This window comes from Aquarana catesbeiana, linkage group LG06 (assembly GCF_042186555.1).
Source record: "Aquarana catesbeiana isolate 2022-GZ linkage group LG06, ASM4218655v1, whole genome shotgun sequence".
Classification (NCBI taxonomy): Eukaryota; Metazoa; Chordata; class Amphibia; order Anura; family Ranidae; genus Aquarana; species Aquarana catesbeiana.
Genome location: NC_133329.1, coordinates 60,109,373 through 60,133,374, shown reverse-complemented (window position 1 = coordinate 60,133,374; position 24,002 = coordinate 60,109,373). Strand labels below are relative to the sequence as shown.

Genomic DNA, 24,002 nt, shown 5'->3' with positions numbered 1-24,002 from the left:
GTGAAAAAAATATATACATCAAAGACGTACAAAAACCCTTTTCTAACGCACATGTGAATGTGCTTTGAGTAAAATGTTTTATACTCAACAATGTGTGGCTTCTTCTTTCAATTCTCAATAGCAATTTTTGTAGTAAGTTGGTGTTTACAGTAACAATGGGGGTTATTTACTAAAGACAAATCCACTTTGCACTACAAGTGCAGTTTCATGTGCACTTTTAAGTGTTGGAGTGCAAAGTGGATTTGCCTTTAGTAAATAACTCCCACAGTGCTTTCTAATTTGCCACAATCACGCCATTTTCATAACTCCACAAAATTAATTCATGGTGCTAAAAATGATGAATATTTTTGTCAGTAATGCATTACATACATTAACAACAATGTGTGTGTAGCAGACCCACAACATAATAATAGTTTGCTGAATAAGAGATTGTCACCTCATGTATCATATAAATTACATTTGTACTATTGAAGAAAATGTCCAAAAAGAAAAGCCCATTGGAGAACCTAGGTGACAGCTAAAAGAAACCCAGGCAGTAAATCAAAGGAAATCTTCTTTCAGTTTAAGTTCAAAAATTGTTGAAAAAATGTTTCTTAAACTGTTTCTGGCATATCAATGGCCCTCCCACCCGCAAAGTACTCAACATACTTCTGTCTTACTTTGCGGGCGCTTTGGGGGGGGCAAGCCAGGACGGCCAGCTTCAAGCACCATCAGGGTTTCTTCTTGAAGTCTGGCCTCAGGCACAACTGAGGCCACATAGTTCATTGAATTTCTCCTTAAATAGTTGTGTAGAATGCAGCATGCAAGGATTATATGGTTAAGTTTATATTCCGCCATGTTGATTGCCGTAAGGAATAGGCGGAACCGGCTGGCCATTATCCCGAAAATGCTCTCCACCACTCTTCTGGCTCTGGTCAGACGGTAGTTATAAACTCTCTGGTCGGGGGTGAGGGTCCTGATGGCTTCAAAACGGTCGGCTGGTCAGAACGAACTAACAGAAAGCACTGAAAAACAGAAAGGCCGGAGCTGAAAATCAGAAACGAGCGGACAAGAACGCACTGGGAATCAAATACGTAATAGAAATATGAACCCACAAGCGCAAACTGAAGAGCAGTAATGATCGGAAAAGCACGAGGCTGAAAAGCACGAATCGTCTGTCACCGAACTTCTACCAACATGAGATTAGTGGAAGGAGCCCAAAGGGTGGCGCACTTGGTATTGAAGTTCCTTTTTCTAGTGCCGTCGTATGTGTTGTATGTCACCGCGTTCTTGACGTTCTGAATTTCCGACCAACTTTGTGTGACCGTGTGTATGCAAGACAAGTTTTAGCCAACATCCTTTGAAAAAAAAACATTGATTTGGTTGTCGGAATGTCCGATCGTGTGTACGAGGCATTAGAGACGCCTCTCTTCTCTTTTATACTCTATAGCTCCTGCTGGACTTTGCTTCTAATCTCCTTGTGGAGGTTTCCATTTGTGGATGGACATTTTATGGTTACACAACCTGGTCACATTGCTATAATCTTTTTATATGGACTATAAACTGGAGGACCTATGAATAAATGGTTGTGGAACAAATCATTTAACTTTCCATTATTTCTTATGGGGAAATTTGCTGTGATATACAAGTGCTTTGGATTACAAGCATGTTTCCGGAACGAATTATGCTCGCAATCCAAGGTTTTACTGTATATATAAAAAAACACAACTGTTGTTGTAACAACTTTAAAGGTGTTAGTTGGATTTGGGCTTTCATTTGAATTTTTTGCTTACTTAAGGACCATAGGTATGTGCAGTCAATTGCATTAGGGTTTGCACCCTAAAGCGCAACACCCATGCCTGTGTATATATTTATACACAGCACATACACTCACTGGCCACTATTAGGTACACCTTGCTAGTACCGGGTTGGACCCCCTTTTGCCTTCATTCTTGGTGGCATAGATCCACAAGGTTTTGGAAACATTCCTCAGAGATTTTGCGCCATAGTGACATGATAGCATCACACAGTTGCTGCAGATTTGTCGGCTGCACACCAATGATGCCAATCTCCACCACATCCCAAATGCTCTATTGGATGAGATGTGGTGAGTGTGGAGGCCATTGGAGTACAGTGACCTCATTGTCCAGTGGTGAGATGATTGGAGCTTTGTGACATGGTGCATTATCCTGCTGGAAGGAGCCATCAGAAGATGGGGACACTGTAGTCATAAAGGGATGGACATGGTCAGCAACAATACTCAGGTAGGCCGTGGTGTTTAAACGATGCTCAATTGGTACTAAGGGGCCCAATTCAAGTGAATGGTGGTACTCTGCAAGCACCCAACAATCGCTTGCAGTGTGGAGTTTAAGGGGTTAAAGTGGGTGGTGGCAATGCCACCTCACTGCAACTCAAATGCTCTCTGAAGAGTGATCTAAACGCGAATTGCTCTTCAGAAGTCAAAGCACATGTGAGTGAGTCCCCACATATTCCAGCATGTCCATGGTGAAGGGCAGTTCAAACAAAACGTCATGCCTTTTACAATGCTAGACCATGTCTAAATAACAGGTCACAAAGTTGTCTAACACAAAAAGGATTAAGAATTTTCTGCTCACCTCTGTAGATTTACAAGATGTCCTTGGGTGGGTAAACAGAGAAGAAACTGTCCAATGAAAGAGGAGATACATGGAGGGCAGGCAGAGCTAATATTTAGGGAATATCACTCCACTATGGGCTGCTAGTGAGGCTGAAGCCCCCCGCGGGCAGGGGCTTACCTAGGGAATTTGGCACCTGAGGCGGATCCTATATCTGGCACCCCCCCACGTTAAAATGTAAAAACACCCCACTGTGCCCCCTGCATACCTCTGCATCCTTCAATATCTCTTTGTCACTACTGTGTACCCCTCTCCACAGGTGCACCTCTGGGCCCCTGTACATTACACAGCACCCTGCACCTCTGGGCCCCTGTACATTACACAGCACCCTGCACCTCTGGACCCCTTTACATTACACAGCACCCTGCACCCCTTTACATTACACAGCACCCTGCACCCCTTTACATTACACAGCACCCTGCACCCCTTTACATTATACAACACCCTGGACCCCTTTACATTACACAGTACCCTGGACCTCAGGACCCCTTTACATTACACAGCACCCTGCACCTCTGGACCCCTGCATGTTACACAGACACCCCCCCCTAACATTTCTGGAACCCCTGCTGGTTACACAGATGCCCTCCCCTTCAGTACAGACCCCCCATTCAGTACCTCAGATCAGCATGGGTCATGCACAGCAGGTCCCCTCCCCCTGTATACACATAAACAGAGAGGAGGGGGGTGGCTTTACTCTGCTCGGCTGTGTCAGACAGCCGGGACTGCTCAGAGCCACTCAGACAGCCTGCATATGTGAGAGGAGGGGATCATTGGGGCAGTAGTGTTGCCCTGGGCCCTGCCAAAGCGTGTCACTTGGGTGCGGCCCGCAACTCCCTCCCCCCTTGGTATGCCACTGCCCATGGGCCAAAATTACAGAGGCAGCATCGGATAACGCACCTCACAGTGATATGATCCAACTGAAAAATAGCTCCACTCGCCGCACTGTCATTGTCCATCAACAAAGGTGCCAGAACAGCGTTCTGCCAGGAAAGAAGCTCTGGTATACCCGGAACACTTTGTGTGCAGCACAGGATCCCCTCTGTCAGTCCCAGCACTTGATATCCTCTGTCAGTCATAGCAGGGTCCCAGCACTGGGTCTCCTCTGTCAATCCTATTACAGTCCTAGCAGAGGATCCCCCTGTGGTCCCTATTACAGTCCTAGCAGAGGATCCCCCCTGTGGTCCCTATCACAGCCCTAGCAGAGGATCCCCCCTGTGGTCCCTATCACAGTCCTAGCAGAGAATTCTCCCTGTGGTCCCTATCACAGTCGAAGCAGAGGATCTCTCCTGTGGTCCCTATCACAGTCGTAGCAGAGGATCTCTCCTGTGGTCCCTATCACAGACCTAGTAAAGGATCCCCCTGTGGTCCTTATAACAGACCTAGAACAGGATCTCTCTTGTTGTCCCTACCACAGACCTAGCAGGGGATTCACCCCCTGTGGTCCCTATCGCAGCCCTACCATAGGTTCCTCCATCTGGTCCCTATCACAGTCCTGTCAGAGGTTCCCCTGTGTGGTCCCTATCACAGTCCTACCAGAGGTTCCCCTGTGTGGTCCCTATCACAGTCCTACTAGAGGATCCATCACCCCTGTGGTCCTTATCAGTGTCTTGGTCTAGGCCGACCCGTCCTCCCCACGTCCCGCTCAGATATAGCCTCCTGCGGCCGGCTTGCCTTGCTATATATCATTGCTATATATTGGCACTCAGCACTGGCAGTATGGGCGCGTACTGGGCCGAGGGGGGGGTGAGGGACTGCCACCCCCATAAAACGGACCATGACTAACTCAGTGTCACTGGCCAATGGCCATACCTGGTGCACTGCATATAACTTAACTGGTGGAGGCGGAGCCGGAGCCTAATGCTCCGCCTACCCACCTCCGCACACCATCACTGCATGCTCTCCAGCTCGGGATGGGTCTCTCTGTAACCAGAGGAGGAGCGAGAGAGAGGGCAGCGGCGGGAACCCTCAGGTACAAATTGATGAGAGCAAGTGAATGTATATACACTAAAGCTGCCTGGGTATACAGGTTTTTAAATTGGTCCTAACTCCTGGCTCGCTGTTTCAATCCATCTATATAATATAGATGGAGTGAAACAGCAAGCCAGGAGTCAGGACCAATTTAAAAACTTGTATACCCAGGCAGCTTTAGTAATGCAGCCACTGTGCCCATCAAACGCAGCCAGTGTGCCTATCAATTGCCACCACTGTGCCCAAGAAACGCAGCCACTGTGCCATCAAACACAGCCACTGTGCCCATCAATTGCCGCCACTGTACCCATCAATTGCCACCACTGTGCCCATTAATTGCCACCACTGTGCCCTAACGCAGCCACTGTGCCCATCAAACGCAGCCACTGTGCCATCAATTGTCGCCACCGTGCCATCAATTGCTGCCACTGTGCCATCAATTGCCGCCACTGTGCCCATCAAACGCAGCCACTTTTCCAATCAAATGCAGCCACTGTGCCATCAAACGCAGCCACTGTGTCATCAAACGCAGCCACTGTGCCCATCAATTGCCGCCACTGTGCCCATCAAACGCAGCCACTGTGCCCATCAATTGTTGCTACTGTGCCCATTAAATTCAGCCACTGTGCCATCAAACGCAGCCACTGTGCCCATCAATTGCCAGCACTGTACCATCAAACGCAGCCACTGTACCCATCAATCGCCACCACTGTACCATCAAACGCAGCCACTGTGCCCATCAATTGAAAGAGGAAGGGGTGTGGTTTACAGATGAAAGGGCGTGTCTTTAATAGGAAGGGGTGTGGCCTTGACAGGAAGGGTGGGTCATATTTAAATCAGGGGGTGCATGAGTTTAGTCAGGCCTAGGGTAGCACAAATCCTAAATACACCACTGGTCCTTATCACAGTCCTAGCAGAGGATCCACCCTGTGGTCCCTATCACAGGATCCCCCCTATTGGTTTGTATCCTAGTCCTCTCTCTGTGCCCCTTCTGCCCCCCCTTCTGGTTAATGACAGTTCTCGGTAGGAGGGTGCTGAGGATGGCTGTGTGCCCTCCCGTGCATGGTGCCCAGAGTCAGAAGGCGGGGAAGACAGGCAGCGGCTGCAGTGGTGATGTGGGGCGTGGAAGGGGGCTGCAGGGAGCTCTTCTTAGATCAGGTGCTAAAAATTGTATGATCAGCCCATCAATGAGAAGCAGGTGTGGGCCGTGTGTGGCTCTGATGACGAAGGACATAACTTTGAAAAGCATCTGCTGCAGGGACCCTAGTGAGGTCCTCCTTGGGCTAGAGGCTTCAGCAAAGCTGGGAGATTGTAGCCACATTTAGTGGCTGGATGAGCGCTTTTACTTCCTATGTTTGTGAGCAGCTACAGTATCTCACAAAAGTGAGTACACCCCTCACATTTTTGTAAATATTTTATTAAATCGTTTCATGTGACAACACTAAAGGAATGACACTTTGCTACACTTTTTCTATGTAAAGTAGTGAGTGTACAGCTTGTATAACAGTGTACATTTGCTGTCCCCTCAAAATAACTCAACACACAGCCATTAATGTTTAAATTGCTGGCAACAAAAGTGAGTACACCCCTAAGTGAATATGTCCAAATTTGGCCCAATTAGGCATTTTCCCTCTTTGGTGTCATGTGACTCATAAATGGTACAAGGCTCAGCTGTGAATGGGGAGCAGGTGTGTTAAATTTGGTGTTATCGCTCTCACTCTCACATACAGGTCATTGGAAATTAAACATGGCACCTCATGGCAAAGAACTCTGAGGATCTGAAAAGAATTATTGCTCTACATAAAGATGGCCTAGGCTATAAGAAGATTTCCTAGACCCTGAAACTGAGCTGCAGCATGGTGGCCAAGACCATACAGCAGTTTAACAGGACAGGTTCCACTCAGAACAGGCCTCGCCATGGTCGACAAAAGAAGTTGAGTGCACGTTCTCAGCGTCATATCTAGATGATGTCTTTGGGAAATAGATGTATGAGTGCTGCAGAGGTTGAAGGGGTGGGGGATTAGCCTGTCAGTGTTTAGACCATATGCCGCACACTGCATCAAATTGGTCTGCATGGTCGTCCCAGAAAATGATTATGCACAAGAAATCGCGCAAACAGTTTTCTGAAGACAAGAAGAAGACTAAGGACATGGATTACTGGAATCATGTCCTGTGGTCTGATGAGAACAAGATAAACTTATTTGGTTCAGATGGTGTCAAGTGTGTGTGGTGGCAACCGGGTTAGGAAGACAAGTGTGTCTTGCCTACAGTCAAGCATGGTGGTGGGAGTGTCATGGTCTGGGGCTGCATGAGTGCTGCCGTCACTGGGGAGCTACAGTTCATTGAGGGAACCATGAATGCCAACATGTACTGTGACATACTGAAGCAGAGCATGATCCCCTCCCTTCAAAGACTGGGCCGCAGGACAGTATTCCAACATGATAATGACCCCAAACACACCTCCAAGACAACCACTGTCTTGCTAAAGAAGCGGAGGGTGCAGGTGATGGACTGGCCAAGCATGTCTCCAGATCTAAACCCTATTGAGCATCTGTGGGGCATCTGCAAACGGAAGGAGGAGGAGCACAAGGTCTCCAACATCCACCAGCTCCGTGATGTCATCATGGAGGAGTGGAAGAGGACTCCAGTGGCAACCTGTGAAGCTCTGGTGAACTCAATGCCCAAGAGGGTTAAGGCAGTGCTGGAAAATAATGGTGGCCACACAAAATATTGACACTTTGGGCCCAATATGGACATTTTCACTTAGGGGTTTACTCACTTTTGTTGTCAGCGGTTTAGACATTAATGGCTGTGTGTTGAGTTATTTTGAGGGGACAGCAAATTTACACTGTTTTACAAGCTGTACACTCACTACTTTACATTGTAGCAAAGTGTCATTTCTTCAGTGTTGTCACATGAAAAGATATAATAAAATATTTACAAAAATGTGATGGGTGTACTCACTTTTGTGAGATACTGTATATTTTATAATCACAAAAATTGTTGTTGGATAATGCACTAGGCCAGTGTGCCCTCTGTTTTTATCTAATTACCAGTGTGCCTGGAGAATGTGTGCACTGGGATGGAGCCGTGTTCCGCATGAGAAAAAGCCCTGGCGCACAAGGTGATTAGTATGTGCCCAGGCACACCCCGTGCGCAGTAGTGTATTTAGGTTTTGTGCTGCCCTAGGCCTGACTAAACTCGTGTACCCCTTAATTTAAATATGACCCACCCATTCCTGTCAAGGCCACACCCCTTGCTGTTTAAGACCTGCCCTGAAATTTTCGAGTGGGGACACTAGGTCTGAGGGCCTGGTGTGTGTGTGTGGGGGGGGGGCAATGGATTCCCTTAATTTGCATAGATTTCCCTTCACTTCCTGCCCCATAGCCAAACAGGCACATCTGCACAATGGGACAGGGATGGTAAAAAATAAACTGACAGGGGCTATAACCCTCCCTTACTCTATCCAAAATGAAAAAAGAGTGTTGCCTATAGTTCTACTTTAAGCACAACATTTCTGATAATTTTATGGAGAGGACTAAGAAGATAAAACCATGCCAATGGTGCAGCAGAAAACATATAGCACAGTGAGGAAGGTTTGTGGTCCAGGATGATAGGACAGTCAAAATTAGAAGTGGCGCCCCCCCACAGTTTCAGAATGCCGGCCACCCGCATAATGGAAGTAGTCGGCCTAGGCCAAGATACAGCGTTGTCCGTGTGCACACCTATATTAAAGACTATTTAAATCTTCATGTCCTTCTATGATCACCTTGTCCTCAGGGTGACAACACTGCTGCACAATTTATACTTTTCTTGTCCTCTGTTTCCTGTCCCATTCTTCTACATTCTCACCTTTCCTCTGCTGTTTTTAGCATTTCCTTTGCTTTTTCAGGCTCAGTCCTAAGATAGATCTGGAACGCAGATAAGGAAGAAAGAACACCCATCAGACTTGACAATGGCACTCGGATCTTGGTCCCAATGTTTTCGATCCTGCAAAGGCAAATAGTAATGTCAGTTAATGAAGAGGTTATAGAAAAAAAATGCAATCTTTACATTCCTATTATCAGTTATTTATATAGTAGGCTCCTGTGCTGTGGCGCTGTACAAGTGACATAAACAAGGATGAATAATACAGATAATACCAATACATACAAGCCTGATGACTAATTGCAGCTTCTGCAGCACATAGAAAGTATACTGTATGTTAATAATACATTAAAGCCCGACTCCAGGAAATGTGAAAATCCTCCCTTGCAGTGGGGCTGAGCCTGCACTGCACTGCAACATTGACTGCTCACTTATTCTAGGGGAGAGAAACAGCATTTCTCCTTACCTGATCCTCCACTCCCTGGCAGATGGCACTCCCCTGTGCTCTAGTAGTTGGCTGTCCCTTGTCATTATCATGCCCAATGTAAGGCTATGGACCCCATATCAGCCTTGATAATGTCAGGACCTTAGAATGCTGGAGTGTGATGTAGAAGACCCTGAGGACAGGCCTAGTAGCATGAAGGATTGAGTATATAAAGCTTTTTTTGTTCCCTAGACCTAAAGAAGCAACTAACCCTTGTAATGTGGGAGCAGCCTTCCTGCAAGGGATCATTTTTACGTTTCCTGGAGTTGGGCTTCAAATTAAAAATGAGATCCCAGATGTGGCAATCTTACAATCTACCCCAGTCAAAGAGTAGGGACATCAGGTCAGAGAAAAATTAAGCCATGTATGTGTATGCATAGCCAGCAGTGGTGGTGGCTCATAAGGGGTGCAGGGGTGCCGCCCCCCCAATCCATGCGTCCGGCCCCTAATCTCCATGCAGGGCGCCGGACTCATGGATTGCATTGTTTGTTTTTTTTAAGCACATGATTAGAGCCCGAGGCTCTAAATGGATTCAAAAAGGGTGGGCCCAGAGTGGAGAGCATTGCACTCCGAGCCCACCCACTTGTGTGACATTAGCAAATGAATATTCGCTAATGTATTCCTGCTGCTCCTCCCGGGCAATCAGGTAGCGGGTCCTGAGACCCGATTGGCCGGGAGGAGAAGCGACCACTGGGAATCGACAGGGCATGCAGGGGGGAAGCCGCCAAAGCCACAACTTGAATGGGGTAAGTGCGGGGCGGAACGGGCAATCGATCAAACGATGGCAGGGGCGGGGTGGGGTTGTTTGGGTTTAGCGAGGGAGCCAGATTTGTTTGCCACCCCCTGTGTTGTGTGTATATATATTAAATTAATGATTTTCTCCATCAGATTAGTTTTAACAGAAATCAGGTTGGGTTTGAGTGGATGCTTCTCAAACTAATCCTTTGGTAACAAGTACACAGGCTGTCCTCAAACAATGGGAACTTAGATACAATTGTTACATTTCAGTTGACAGTTTCAGCAGTCTATTGTCTCTCTAGATCAGCCATTCTCAACCAGGGTTCCATAGCCTACAGGATTCAAGGTTCAGCACCATTTAGCAAAGCCAGCAGCATGACACCAAATATCTTTTTAGCTGTCTTAAAGGGTGGCATTCTGAGCACCACTTTAAGGGGGGCCTTCTTCCTATTAATCACGAATAAAATGGGCATTGTCCCTTTTGAGCCCTGATAAATTGGTTTTAGTAAGGGCTCCTCAAGACATGAAAATTATTTTTGGGGGTTCCTCTAGGTTTAAAAGGTTGAGAAAGCCTGCTCTAGATAAACCTATGGCATGTATGATACCAGAGTGCCACCTTGAGGTAGAATTTGAGAGTGCCTCTCTAATTGAAAGCTACAGAGATGTTTTTCTGTTATTCAGTTGTTATGGTAAACAACCTGACATATAAAATTGTTGTCAGGGATAAGCTGCACAAAACTCTCATCATGCCTTAAGACCAAAGAGGAAAAATCTGTAACCAGCCAGAAGCCATTGAAGAAGAAGATACCTGATCTCCACAGCAATTGCTTTGGAAAACTGAGTCCTAGTTGTCAATGGAGTTCATGAACACACAGTAACCGGAGTTAAGTAACTTTTAAGCATATTTCTACTGTTTACAGACCATAGTTTCTGCTTATTTGCTAAGCATCTTGCTTGATATATCTGTCCGTCTTGATATGTGTTCCTAATATTGTGATAGTTTTGTATGTACAGAATTTTTGTTCAGTAAAAGCACATTTGTACACTGCAGAGGTCTCAGTATCCTTGTTTATACTGCAAAGTAACCTTGCTAGATAGACGCAAGCATAACACACCCAACCCCAAACCCCCCCCAAAAAACAAAATTGAGCACCAGCCGCCACTGCTAGGTAGATAGTGGAGGAGGAAGCAATGCTGGCTCAGAATTCTGTATATAAGGTGCTGGTGTATAACCCAGTGGTTGTTTCTGCAGACGTATCCCAGAGAAAATGGACCCCGTTGCTCAACAGAACATAAGATACTTATAATCCAAAAAGATAAGGTGACACTCCCAAAGCTTGAAAGGGGATCAAAAGTCTATTTTGACATTTCAGTAAGGTACAAGCTTGTCAAAATGTCCCGAGGAAGGGGAGCTTCCGCATGAGCTTGTTGAGTGTTCCAAGCCCCTTTATCTTTTCAATTATATGTATGTCTTGTCAGATAGTGGAGGAGGAAGCAGTGCTGGATCTGTAGACTTTCTGTTAGAGAGAGACATGAAATGGAAGATTAAAGTTGAGAGTTCTATACATCCAGTGCATTGCGCACACACAGTTATGTGTTTGTTTGTAAAATAATTATTTAAAATTAAATAGCAAAAGAAAGCTGTAAATCATCAGATTATATTGTTCTATTCCTTAAAAGAAAAGATTAAAATTAACCCTTTAAGCTATTTCTGAAAAGATTTGGCAGTAAATTCAGAACCCCTTAAATGGCCGGGGGAGCCGGTGACCAGAGGTTACCACATATCAGATGATTAATATATAAAAGTAGTCGGACCTTCTTTTGTCGGGGTAAGGGATGGCTTCATACATTTCTTTGTATGCAGTCTTCATATTGTTAATCTTCTCACTTTGATATGGGGCCAGAATATTCATCACCTGAAAATAAGTGACATTTTTGTGTCTTTACACATGGAGACAAATGGAGATATTTTTCAATAAGAGCCCTTGCACACTGGGGCGGTTTGCAGGCGCTATTGCGCTAATAATAGCGCCTGCAAACCGCCCCGAAAGTGCCGCTGCTGCCATTCCAATGTGAGGGCTTTCACACTGGAGCGATGCGCTGGCAGGACGGTAAAAAAAGTCCTGCCAGCAGCATCTTCGGAGCGGTGAAGGAGCGGTGTGTATACCGCTCCTTTACCGCTCCTGCCCATTGAAATCAATGGGACAGCGCGGCTATACCGCCGGCAATGCGCCTCTGCAGAGGCGCTTTGCCGTGGTATTTAACCCCTTCTCGGCCGCTAGCGGGGGGGTAAAACCTAATAATAGCGGCGTTTTACCGCCGACGCCGCCCCCGCCCCAGTGTGCAAGGGCTCTTAATAATTATTTAATGATTGACCTGCATTTAAAAGGAGGCTCCACATTAAAACCCAACTAAACCTCCAGTTTAAACCGGCTAGATACCTACCAGGTGTATCCAAATAAAAAGGTGTGCAAAGTCTTACACTTCCTTTTCCTTTAGAAAGCAGCCACAGTCTGAATAGAAAAGCCTGTCCCCTGCCAGCAGCTGAAAAGATGAACCTTTGCTCTGTGTGGAAGCAGTGGTCTCTCTCTCTCTCGGTCCGACTTGGCCCCAGTTAAGTCAGACCCACAGCTCTGCAATCAGTAAAGCTCCTGTGCCCTGCTGATTGGAAAGCCATGGCTCTAACCAGTGGCGGATGGTACTCCATTTAGGGGGGGGACAGCAAACAAACCACTCGCCACCCCCCCCGGACGGCCTGTCAAACCCCCGCCCCCATTCGATCAGCAAACTGCTTTTAGGTTGTGGGCCGGCGTCTCCTGCTCGGCATCTCCTGCTCCTCAGCGGCCAATACGATCGATTCTCCTCTCAGCCAATTGGGTCTCAGGACCTGCTTTCTGATTGCACGGGAGGAGAATCAGGAAGACATTAGCGAATATTCATTTGCTAATGTCACACAAGTGGGTGGGCTCGGAGTGCAATGCTCTCCACCCTGGGCCCACCCTTTTTGAATCCATGAGTCCGGCGCCCTGCATGGAGATTAGGGGCCGGACGCATGGATTGCGGGGCGGCACCCCTGCACCCCTTATGAGCCACCACCACTGCTGCCTATGCCTACACATACATGGCTTAATTTTTCTCTGACCTGATGTCCCTACTCTTTGACTGGGGTAGATTGTAAGATTGCCACATCTGGGAATATTAATTCGCTATGGTCACACAACTGGGTGGGCTTGGGGTGCAGTGCTCTGCGCCCCGAGCCCACCCTTTTTTTAAGCCAATTAGAGCCTCAGTCTCTAATCATGTGCTAAAAAAAACACAAAACCCTGATTGAAATCCATGCGTCCGGTGCCCTGTATGTAGATTAGGGGCCGTACACATTCATTAGGGGGGCGGCGCCCTTGTGCCCCTTATGGATGGGCCGCCACTGGCTCTGACTCAGCAAGTCAGGTGCCCAACCTCTGCAGAGAGACCACTGCTGCTACACAGAGGGCAAGGGTTCTTCTCTGCTACCAGGAGACAGGCTTTTCTACTCGGACTATGCCTGCTTTTTCTGCTTAAAGCGGGAGTCCGGCGACCAATATTTTTTTTTTTTTTTTTTAGGTCATTGAGAAACTTTGCTAACCCCAAAATAATACTCACAGTTTGCGTGTAATAGTGGTTAAATAAGTAACAAAATGAATATGGTATGTGCCATGCATTTCAATTCATCTCACTCCAGAAGACTGAGGACATCTAGTTGTAGGATTAGATTACTGCGGGGTACAGGGACCTGTAGTTGGCAATCTTTGCAGACAGAGCTGCTTTTTAACCACTTCAGCCCCGGAAGGATTTGCCCCCTTAATGACCAGGCCTTTTTTTGTGATACGGCACTGCATCGCTTTAACTGCGCGGTCGTGTGACGCTGTACCCAAACAAAATTGACATCTTTTTCCCCACAAATAAAGCTTTCGTTTGGTGGTATTTGATCACCTCTGCGGTATTTTCTGCGCTATTTATTAAAAAAAAAAAAAAGCGTATATTAAGCGTATATTGATTGGTTTGCACAAAAGTTATAGCGTGTACAAAATAGTGGATAGATTTATGTCATTTTTATTATTATTTTTTTTTTACTACTAAATGGCGGTGATCTGCGATTTTTAGCAGGACTGGGACATTGTGGCAGACAGATCGGACACTTTTTATTGGGACCATTGACATTTATACAGCAATTGGAGCTAAAAATAGCCACTGATTACTCTATAAATGTCACTGGCAGGGAAGGGGTTAAAACTAGGGGGCGATCAAGGGGTTAAATGTTCCCTAGGGAGGTGTTTCTAACTGTGGGAGGATGGGACTGACTAGGAGAGAGGGAGAGGAGGAGAGAGATCGCTGTTCCTGAACACTAGGAACAGCAGATCTCTCTCTACTCCCCTGTCAGAACGGGGATATGTCTGGCTCTGTGAGGAACGATCACGGGTGGCCAGCGAACATCGCAACCGCCGGCCACGCAAATCGGCTTCGGCGTCACGTCCTCTAGAGCTCTTAAAGAGGCCCACATACAGCTATGGTCATTCGCCCAGGAGAGCCAACCTGCCACAGTATAATGATGGCTCCTGGTTGGTAAGCAGGTAAAGACTGACTGGGCTCAGACATGTACTGGCCTTTAGGACTACAGGGAGTTTCCCGGTGAGCCGATGGTTCAGTGGGCCGGTTTTTATGCATAGTTCGGCAGCAGCGGGAGCAGACAGCGGTGGGGATTCGGGGAAGGTGGCCAGCGAGGAGGGCAGTTATATGTGAGAGCCCAGGAGGGAGAAGAGCTCCACCCCCGCCCTGACCACCGAAGAGGCGAACAGGAGCGGGCGTGGCCACCCCGGCGCTCCCAGAACCTCGATTCCTCCACCTCCTCCCTGCTCCAAGAACAGTGCGGCACGGGCCGGAGGACAGGCTGACTGGGGGGCCCGGAGGAAGAGGGCAGGCAGGAGGCGGAGGCTGCCAAGGAGCCACTGGAAGGAGCAGAGCAGTGAGGGCACCCCTGGATCAAAAGGGAGACTCTGCGCTACCCGGCATCCTACACATACCTGTCTGCAAACAGAGCCTGCAGAGGGACTGCAGATAGGGACAGTGCTATGTGGTCTGTCTCAGCCCCCCCCTCTGTCTCGGCCGGAGGACAGGCTGACTGGGGGGCTCGTAGGAAGAGGGCAGGCAGGAGGCGGAGGTTGCCAAGGAGCCACTGGCAGGAGCAGAGCAGTGAGGGCACCCCTGGATCAAGAGGGAGACTCTGCGCTACCCGGCATCCTACACATACCTGTCTGCAAACAGAGCCTGCAGAGGGACTGCAGATAGGGACAGTGCTATGTGGTCTGTCTCAGCCCCCCCCCCCCCCTCTGTCTCACTCCCACCCCCTCATGATATACAATAATGGATGTGCGGGCCTTTTGGTGGGCATGGTTTTTTTTGGGGGGGCAGCATTTTTTCAATTAAAGTGGGCTGGTCTGGATGAAGTCCAGGGCCAAATTTTTGTCCCAGTCCATCCCTGACTGGGCTCCTTTCTATTCTTGGAGTTGGGTTTTAAGCATTAATGGGGTCGATTTACTGAAGGCAAACAGACTGTGCACTTTGCAAGTGCAGTTGCTCCAGAGTTTAGTAAAAGAGGTGAAACTTCACTTTGCAAAGAATAACCAATCACATGCAAGGAAAAAAAAAAAGTTTTTGCTTGCACATAATTGGATGATAGAAGTCAGAAGAGCTTCCGCTCATTTACTAAGCTCTGAAGCAAATGCACTTGCAAACTGCACAGTCTATTTGCCTTTAATAAATCAACCCTAAAGCTGATTTATTTAAAGTTTTACTAAACCCAGCACAGTAAAATCAGTCTTTATATGCAGAAGCATGCTTGTTATGTTCACTGTGGAACCTAAGGGGTTAATCCTCCGCATTGTGTAAAAAGACTGTTTGATCCTGTCTTCTCTGATCCTCCCCTTCTTCCACTGTCCCCAGTCCATCTCCTGATAGAACAGAGCCTTGGAGACACTCTGCACATGCTCAGTTTGGTGTGTATTGCTAGAGAGTTTTTTGTGGAAGTGTGCATGTGATGAGCACAGGGCCAATCAGCACTGTCCAGGCAGAGGGTCAGGGGTCCTGCAGCCTCATAGGACAGTCAGAGGAGAATGAAAACTCCACCTACAAGCTTTAACCAGACACTTATAGAAGTCATCATAAGACTGCTATATACTGCTGATGAGAAAAGGCATTTAGCAGTTTATATTTACTAAAACGATTCCATTTCCATGTTCTGTGTACTGTGGGAGACCAGATATAGTGAATGCAGGGTCCTGGGTTTAGTAATACTTGAATGCATACTGTGCAATGTGTAATCTATTTGGAGTCAACACTGGACTCTCAGTAAGTTAAAAAAATGAATAATTTACAAGTACCTCCTGATTAATATTGTATTTAAAGCAAACCTCTTAACACACAGAATTACTGAAGCTGATAAAAGTTTTTAAAATCAGATCACACAAGGTACCAACATATATTATATTCATACTGAGGGGCCCCTGAACTCCCAGGAGCTTGGAATTCATACAAAGTCTACCAGTACACCCCCAGTACAATGCACTGCTACTTTCCTACCAATGGAAAGACAAATATTGTACATGGAGTGGGAGGGGCAAAGCTCTGACTTTGGAATCAGTCAGTATTTGCATATTGAGCGCCCCAGACCTGGAAGCCCCCAGAGTGCTCGGCACAGTGAAGAAAGGGGGGTGCAGGTGACTGCTTCCAAACTCTTTATACTGGATTTTATATCATGCCAGGCTTACTTATCACTCACAAATACAACAGCGATATCTCAGACAAGGCAGTATGTAAGACAAGGGACACTGAAAACACAAAGATATTCAGTACTTACCTCTGCAAGGACCTCATTCATCTGTTCTGAGCGGTCCTTGTAGTGAACTTCCGCATTGGTCAAGTAGGTGAAGAAAGCAAGACAACCTCCTGGCTTTAAGACCCGATCGACCTGAAATGGTGACATCTACATTAATATATCAGCAAAACTGATGAAATACTGATTTTATATTATATATATATATATATATATATATATATATTATATATATATATATATATATATATATATATATATATATATATATATATATATATAAAAATTTAAAGTGTATATTCTAGCATATAGATGTAGCGCCCACCTACTTAGGTGTGCGCTAAAAGGTTAGAGAGGTTTAGAGTTAAAGAGGAGTTCCACCCAGGGGAGCCGTCAAAAAAAAAAAAAAAAAAAATTAAAAGTCAGCAGCTACAAATACTGCAGCTGCTGACTTTTAATTGGACACTTACCTGTCCCTGGGTCCAGCGATGCGGGGGATCGAAGCCCCGCTCGTCCCCCCCCTCCGCTCGTCGGTGCCGGCATTTCAGCTGTGGGCGCCGGGCTGTGGCTTCACAGCCGGGCACCCACTGCGCATGCGCGAGCGGCGCCACGCGCCGTGATTGGCCGCTCAGTCACCTGGGACCTGTAATGGATCCCAGATGATTGACAGGAGGGAGGGAGCAGAGCGGAGCCCTTCCTGTGCCGAGGGGGAAGTGATGTCACCAGCCCAGGCAAAGGAACAGGCAGACTACGAGGGACCCCCTAGCAACAGGCATTTAGAGGTAAGTGAAAAAAAAAAATATCCAAATGTTTTTTTTTGGTTTTTTTTTAGAATTTTTACCAGGTATTTTTGTTTTTTGGGTGGAACCCCACTTTAAGTGTAAATTTCAGGCATTACCCTCTTTGGTTTAAGCCTGGCTGGGTTTGATTTATTGGGGAGGAATGATAGTGTAGGATGGGGGGGGTGACCACCTGCATTCTGCTAAAGTGACGCCTGTCTGACCAGTGAGAGATGCTGGAGGGACGGGTTGATTTGATACAGGATGTAGTTAGTGGTATAGGTCACCCTTAGCCTATCATTAATTGGTATGGGCAGGGGCTAACAGGCCTATAGAACTGTGGGTCACGTGCTTCTTGGTGTACTTGCTGATGGGAAGAGGACAGCAACAGGAGTACAGAATGTAGAAACTGGTGCAGCTTGGGAGCTCTCCCCTTCTGGGGAGGGGAACCTGCCTTAACAGGAGGATGGATGGAGGAAACAGTTATGGGAATCTGCAATATCTAAAAGGAGAGGCTGCTACCACCAACAGAGGAAAAGAGCTGGGAGAGGACCCTTTTTTGGCAAACATGGGCGGTCGCTCAAATGTACACGTGAGTGCATACCCAGAGAAACCGTATTTTCAATGGCTGAGGGTGCTGAGGATCACCTGGGAGAAATCCTAACAGCCTGTCCGGGAACTCTATTTAGAATATTGTTCTTGGGACTTAAAGTGGAGTTCCTCCCAAAAGTGGAACTTCCGCTCATCGGATCCCCCCCCCCCCCCCTCCGGTGTCACAGTTGACACCTTTCAGGGGGGAAGGGGGTGCAGATACCTGTCTAAGACAGGTATCTGCACCCACTTCCGGGAATAGACTCCCATGGGAGTCACGTCCCCTCCCACACTCCCCCGCTGTCTCCTGGGAAAAACACAGGTCAAAGGAGAGAGCGGGGACCATTGAGAAAGCACAGCGCGACTCGTGCATGCACAGTAGGGAATCGGGAAGTGAAGCCGCAACGCTTCACTTCCTGATTCCCTCACTGAGAATGGCGACGGCAGCACCCGAGGATCGAGGGACGGTTCGGTCTCAGGTGCCGACATCGCTGGACCCTGGGACAGGTGAGTGACCTTATTTTAAAAGTCAGCAGCTGCAGTATTTGCAGCTGCTGACATCTAAAAAAAAATTTTTCGCGGGACTCCCGCTTTAAATTGAAGATTCTGTGCGGTTGGGAAGTAGTGGTTAACAGGAGGGAGAAGTTTTGCAGTCCATTACAGGAACCAAGTGATTAAGGCAGCTCATATTTGTAGATTTGTTTCATATTCTTTCTGCAACATGCTATGGGAAGGAATAAAGTTATTGTTCTTTTGTTTCAAGACTGTTTGCTGTGTGATCAATGCAGGGAAGTGGGGGGTAATGGAACCAACTGGGAGAAAGGAACAAACTATTAGCAGCTCCTACGGGAGTAGTGCGCTTGATAGAGTTCAGAGATGTGGGAAATATAATGTATAGCACAGTGTATAGAGTGCAGATGTGTGGTGTATGTAATATATAGCACAGGGTATAGAGTGTAGCAGTTCAGTGTATGTAATATATAGCACAGGGTATAGAGTGTAGCAGTTCAGTGTATGTAATATATAGCACAGGGTATAGAGTGTAGCAGTTCAGTGTATGTAATATATAGCACAGATTACAGTGATCCACTTCATGCAATAAGCAGGACAGCATATATATAGCAGTTTAGGCTATGTAAGTTAAAGTGGGGTTCCACCCAAAAAAAAAAACTACATGAAAAATCCTAAAAAAAAAAATACAAAAAAAATTTGGATATTGTTTTTTTTTTTACTCACCTCTAAATGCCTGTTGCTAGGGGGTCCCTCGTAGTCTGCCTCTTCCAGTGCCTGGGCTGGTGACATCACTTCCCCCTCGGCACAGGAAGGGCTCCGCTCCCTCCCTCCTGTCAATCATCTGGGACCCATTAAAGGTCCCAGGTGACTGAGCGGCCAATCACGGCGCGCGGCGCCCCTCGCGCATGCGCAGTGGGTGCCAGGCTGTGAAACCACAGCCCGGCGCCCACAGTTGCAATGCCGGCGCCGAACCCATCGCTGGACCCAGGGACAGGTAAGTGTCCAATTAAAAGTCAGCAGCTGCAGTATTTGTAGCTGCTGACTTTTATTTTTTTTTTTTGACTGGAACTCCTCTTTAAATCATAATGTACACTATGGGGTTTATTTACTAAAGGAAAATCCACTTTGCACTACAAGTACAATTGCTGTAGATCTGAGGGGGACATGCAAGGAAAATAAAAAGCAGCATTTTTTGCTTGAACATGGGTGATAAAATCAGCAGAGCTTCCCCTCATTTCAGATCTTCCCCTCAGATCTACAGCGACTGCACCTCCAAGTGCACTTGTAGTGCAAAGTGGATTTGCCTTTAGTAAATCAACCCCACAGTGTACAGAATTCAGCAGTCAGGTGTATGTAATGTACACCACATTTTACAAGGTGCAGCAGTTACCTCTTTTAGAAACTTCTCAATGTTAAACCAATGGGCAGAAGCGCACGCTGTTAGTAGATCGACAGAAGCGTCACCAACCGGCATCTCTTCAGCTGGAGAGACACTGCAGAAAACGACAGGTTAGACTTTAAGGTAGTGACACCATCTGGTTGGATTGAAAGTCCAAACCCTGGACTCTGTGCTTCTGACTTTTCTGCCTCATCCCTTCCCAGATGAAACAAAGGGGTTGGTCTGTTTATAAAGAATTCACTGAAAAATCACCCAATGAATCCTTCACTGACATGCTCCAGTCACAATCACCCTGTTTACATTAGAATGATAGGAAAAGGGGGGAGGCAGTTTCTTGCCACCCCTTTTCCTCATGGGAGAGCGGCGGGAATGGTAGTTTCTAGTTCCCCCTGGGAGCCTGCTGCTCTCAGGGGAAACACAGGTGGCTCACATGGCTTAGGCTCGGTTCACACTGGGGCGACTTGTCAGGCGACCTAGTCGCCTGACAAGTCGCCTCCCGTTCCGTGCTATGGAACCGTTCTAATCGGAGCGACGCAAGTCGCTCCGACTTAGAAAAAGGTTCCTGTATTACTTTGGGGGCGACTTGGGGCGACTTGCATAGACTTCTATACAGAAGTCGTTTTGCAAGTCGCCCGGGCAGTCGTTTGCAGGTCGCCTCGCTGAGGCGACCTGCAAGTCGTGCCGCCCCTGTGTGAACCGGGCTTTAGAGCCCTTTCACACTGGGGCGCTTTGCAGGCGTTATTGCGCTAAAAATACCGCCTGCAAACCGCCCCAAAACAGCCGCTGCTGTTTGTTCAGTGTGAAAGCCCGAGGACTTTCACACTGAAGCGGTGCGCTGGCAGGAGAAGAAAAAAACTCCTGCAAGCCTCATCTTTGGAGTGGTGAAGGAGCGCTGTATTCGCCGCTCCTAAACCGCTCCTGCCCATTGAAATCAATGGGGCAGCGTGGCTATACCGCGAGCGGTTTTAACCCTTTTTCGGCCGCCAGCGGGGGTTAAAACCGCACCGCTAGCGGCCGAATACCGCCGCAAAAACGACAGTAAAAATAGCGCTGTTTTACCGCCGACGCCCCCACCGCCCCAGTGTGAAAGCAGCCTTAGAGAGGGGTACAGGTGACCTCTCATGAGTCATAGGTAAAAGCCCGGGAAAATCTAGTTTAAACTGGTTAGAGTTAGGCTAGTTAGGGATATAAAAAGGGTTTCCGTAGCTAGCGGGCTCATTCGCCTCAGAAGAGGAGCTGTGGTGTTCTCCTTGGGGTTTATCCCCCTGAACAAACAGCGCCTTCTGAGGCCGGAAGATGAGTCTCCCGCGGCGGCTAATCGAGCGGGCTGGCGAGGACGGCGGAGAAGCCTGGATTCGCCAGTGCTTAGACCTACCTCGCTCTTCGAGTCAAGAGGCTCCGGTGGGAGCCGCAACATTCAGCGCTGGATCCGAGTTGGTGTCAGCTGCGGAAGAGCGACTAGACGAAGGAGTCCGGGAGCCGGCACAGCACCAGGAAGAAGTCAGGCAAGAGAACGAAGAGGAGGATCCAGGGCGGCGCCGAAGAGGAGGCACCACCCCCGTGAGTGAGTCCGCAAAGAGACGGCGTATCCCTCGCCGTGGATACTCCCCCTCTCCGCCTCGCTCTGCTGCTGCAAAAAGAGCTGGCCCTTTTTCAGGATCGTGGCAGAGGAGCGTCGGGCGGAGCTAGGGGAGTGTCGAATAACAGACACGGGCAAGCCCAGCGAAGAGATGAAGCGTCGAGAGGCAATTCGGTGGGCGTGTCAAGAGGCGGATCCAAAGGCGGGACAATCGGCGGCATCGAATCGAGGGATCGGGCTTCTTCACAGCAAGCACGGCCGTCTCCATGGCAACAAACAGCGGTAGCAGCAAGCTCAGACTGAAAGAGCTGGTGCTATAGTAAATAATGATCTGTCAGCTGTGGGTGTTTGGTCGCCATCTAGTGGTACATCTGCTAATGGCGATCAAAATCCTCTAATTAATACAGATATAGGTTTCTCTTCTTATCAGTCTGCTAAATCACAGAATTTGACTGAAACTTGTTTAAAAGAGTCTATGTCATGCGAGGTCACTCCTTTAGGTTATCATTTGTCGAATCTAACTAAGGAAAAAATTTGGCAGGGGGAATTTATTGACATTTTGTCTTTACTTCCATCCGCTAAAGATTTTATTGGAAAAACGGATAAAAGAAATGACGATGATAGATGTAGACCTGTACAAAAATCTTTTAACAATTGGTTGCAGGCCTTTTGTATTTTTTCGGGAGTTTTATGTGAAAAATCTCCCGAAAAAAGTGCTGGTTTATTCCAACACCTGGATATCATTATCGAAGCTTTCAGAAATATTGGTGAAACTTCATGGTATAATTACGATGAAGCATTTCGTCAAAAATTATCCGTTCACCCTAATTTAAAATGGGCAGTTAAGGACGTAGGCCTTTGGCTGAATCTTTTTCTGCCCCAAAGACCTTCATAGCCTAAGCAGATCACAAATACTCAAATGTCAAGCAATTCCGGTTTTAAAAAAGGAATATGCTTCAACTTTAATGGCAGCCAGTGTAGATGGCCAAATTCATGCAAATACAGACATGAATGTGCTTTCTGCGCCGGTACCCATTCAGTATCCAAATGTTTTAAAAAAATGTCAGCAGCAAATCAACAGTTGGGGAGTTTTCCAAAAAGCAGCAACACCAGTGATGTTTCCAAACAGTGGCGGCCCGTCCATAGGGGGCGCCTGGGAGCCGCCCCCCCTTCTGTGTAGTCACAAAAAAAAAAATAAAATAAATGAAAGAAAAAAAAAAAAAGTTTAAAACTGCCCCTTTAAGAAAAAAAAAAAGAAAACAATTCCTTTAACATAGTGCACTGTGTTCGAGCGCCGGACACAGTGCACTATGGCAAGCGCCACGTCAATGCAATCACGAGATTGCAGACACGGCGCTTCATTTGCAGCCATTTATCTCGCCTTGGGGCGCTTTCTGAAGCGCTGAGTAGCTTCCGCCCGGCACTATTACTATGGCCGGACGGTTTGATTCACATCTAAGGTTTGATGTCACTTCCTGTTGTCTCTGTCCTCGGCGCAATGGGAAAGAGATAACAGGAAGTATGAAGAGCGGATCTCTCCATTTCTTCTGGAAGGAGACACCGCCGGAGAGGAGAGGATGAGGAGAGGACGAGGAGAGGACGAGGAGAGGAGAGGACGAGGAGAGGAGAGGACGAGGAGAGGAAGAGGAGAGGACGAGGAGAGGACGAGGAGAGGAGAGGACGAGGAGAGGACGAGGAGAGGACGAGGAGAGGAGAGGACGAGGAGAGGAGAGGAGAGGACAACACAGTCAGCATGGTAAGTGCCACTGCTGTGTTGGGGGGATCTGTATTAACATTTTTTAAACCTGCTGGAGGTTTTGTGGTGTTCTTGCTGTGAGATGTATTTTGGCATGGGGTTTTCTCTGAGAGCTTTGAGCCAGCCCCTGCCTGTGTTACAAAAGATTCGGAGCAAACATAGAGAACTCTTCTGGTCTGATCTGCACACTGGCTCTCCCTGCCGCACTAACTTTGGGATAACAAGATAACAGAAGAGCGGTGCCAGTGAGTACACTTGCTATCACACTGATCTAGCCTGTCCCTGACAAAACACTAGCCCTGCAGCCGCAAAACAGATGCCTCTGATCCTTCCCACGCGCTCCCCCTCCTCTCCCTGTGCTTGATAATGAAGTCCCTCCAGCCAGCTACTATCTCTAATGTTAACCACTGCACAGTGCCTCTCTGATCCTCTCCCATGCTCTCCCCCTCCTCTACTTAGGCTTGATAACAGAGGTCACTGCAATGGCTCCTTTTCAGCCTCACAGACTGCACACCTCTGTCCCTGCTTTCTCTGCATGCCTGGTTGCTGTGAATCTCCCTGAAATCCCTCAAACACCACAGTAGAAGAGGGGGCACATTTAGGGCCGGTTCACACTGCTGCGATGTCAGACATCGCATGTGATTCGCACCGCACTGCTGTGCAAATCTCATGTGATGTCTGTGTGATGCAAATTCAGCCATACAGATAGTATGGCTGAAATCGCATTCGGACCAAACTTACACAGGACCCATTTTTTGATCCGCACCAGAATCGGATCACATAGGTGTTCACACCCATGTGATCCGATTCCTGTCCAAATTCACAGT

At 47.5% G+C, this 24,002-nt stretch overlaps 1 protein-coding gene across 1 annotated transcript in view; it reads right to left on the bottom strand.

The window, feature by feature from the left end:
- LOC141147606 (uncharacterized) overlaps nt 1–24,002 on the bottom strand; it is a 67,160-nt gene that overhangs the window by 14,948 nt on the left and 28,210 nt on the right. Inside the window, exons 4-7 of the mRNA XM_073634838.1 lie at nt 19,832–19,934; nt 16,583–16,693; nt 11,509–11,609; nt 8,457–8,594 (exon numbers count right to left, since the gene is read on the bottom strand). Of these exons, the coding sequence (XP_073490939.1) occupies nt 8,457–8,594; nt 11,509–11,609; nt 16,583–16,693; nt 19,832–19,934 (453 nt within the window). The remainder of the gene's footprint in view (nt 1–8,456; nt 8,595–11,508; nt 11,610–16,582; nt 16,694–19,831; nt 19,935–24,002) is intronic.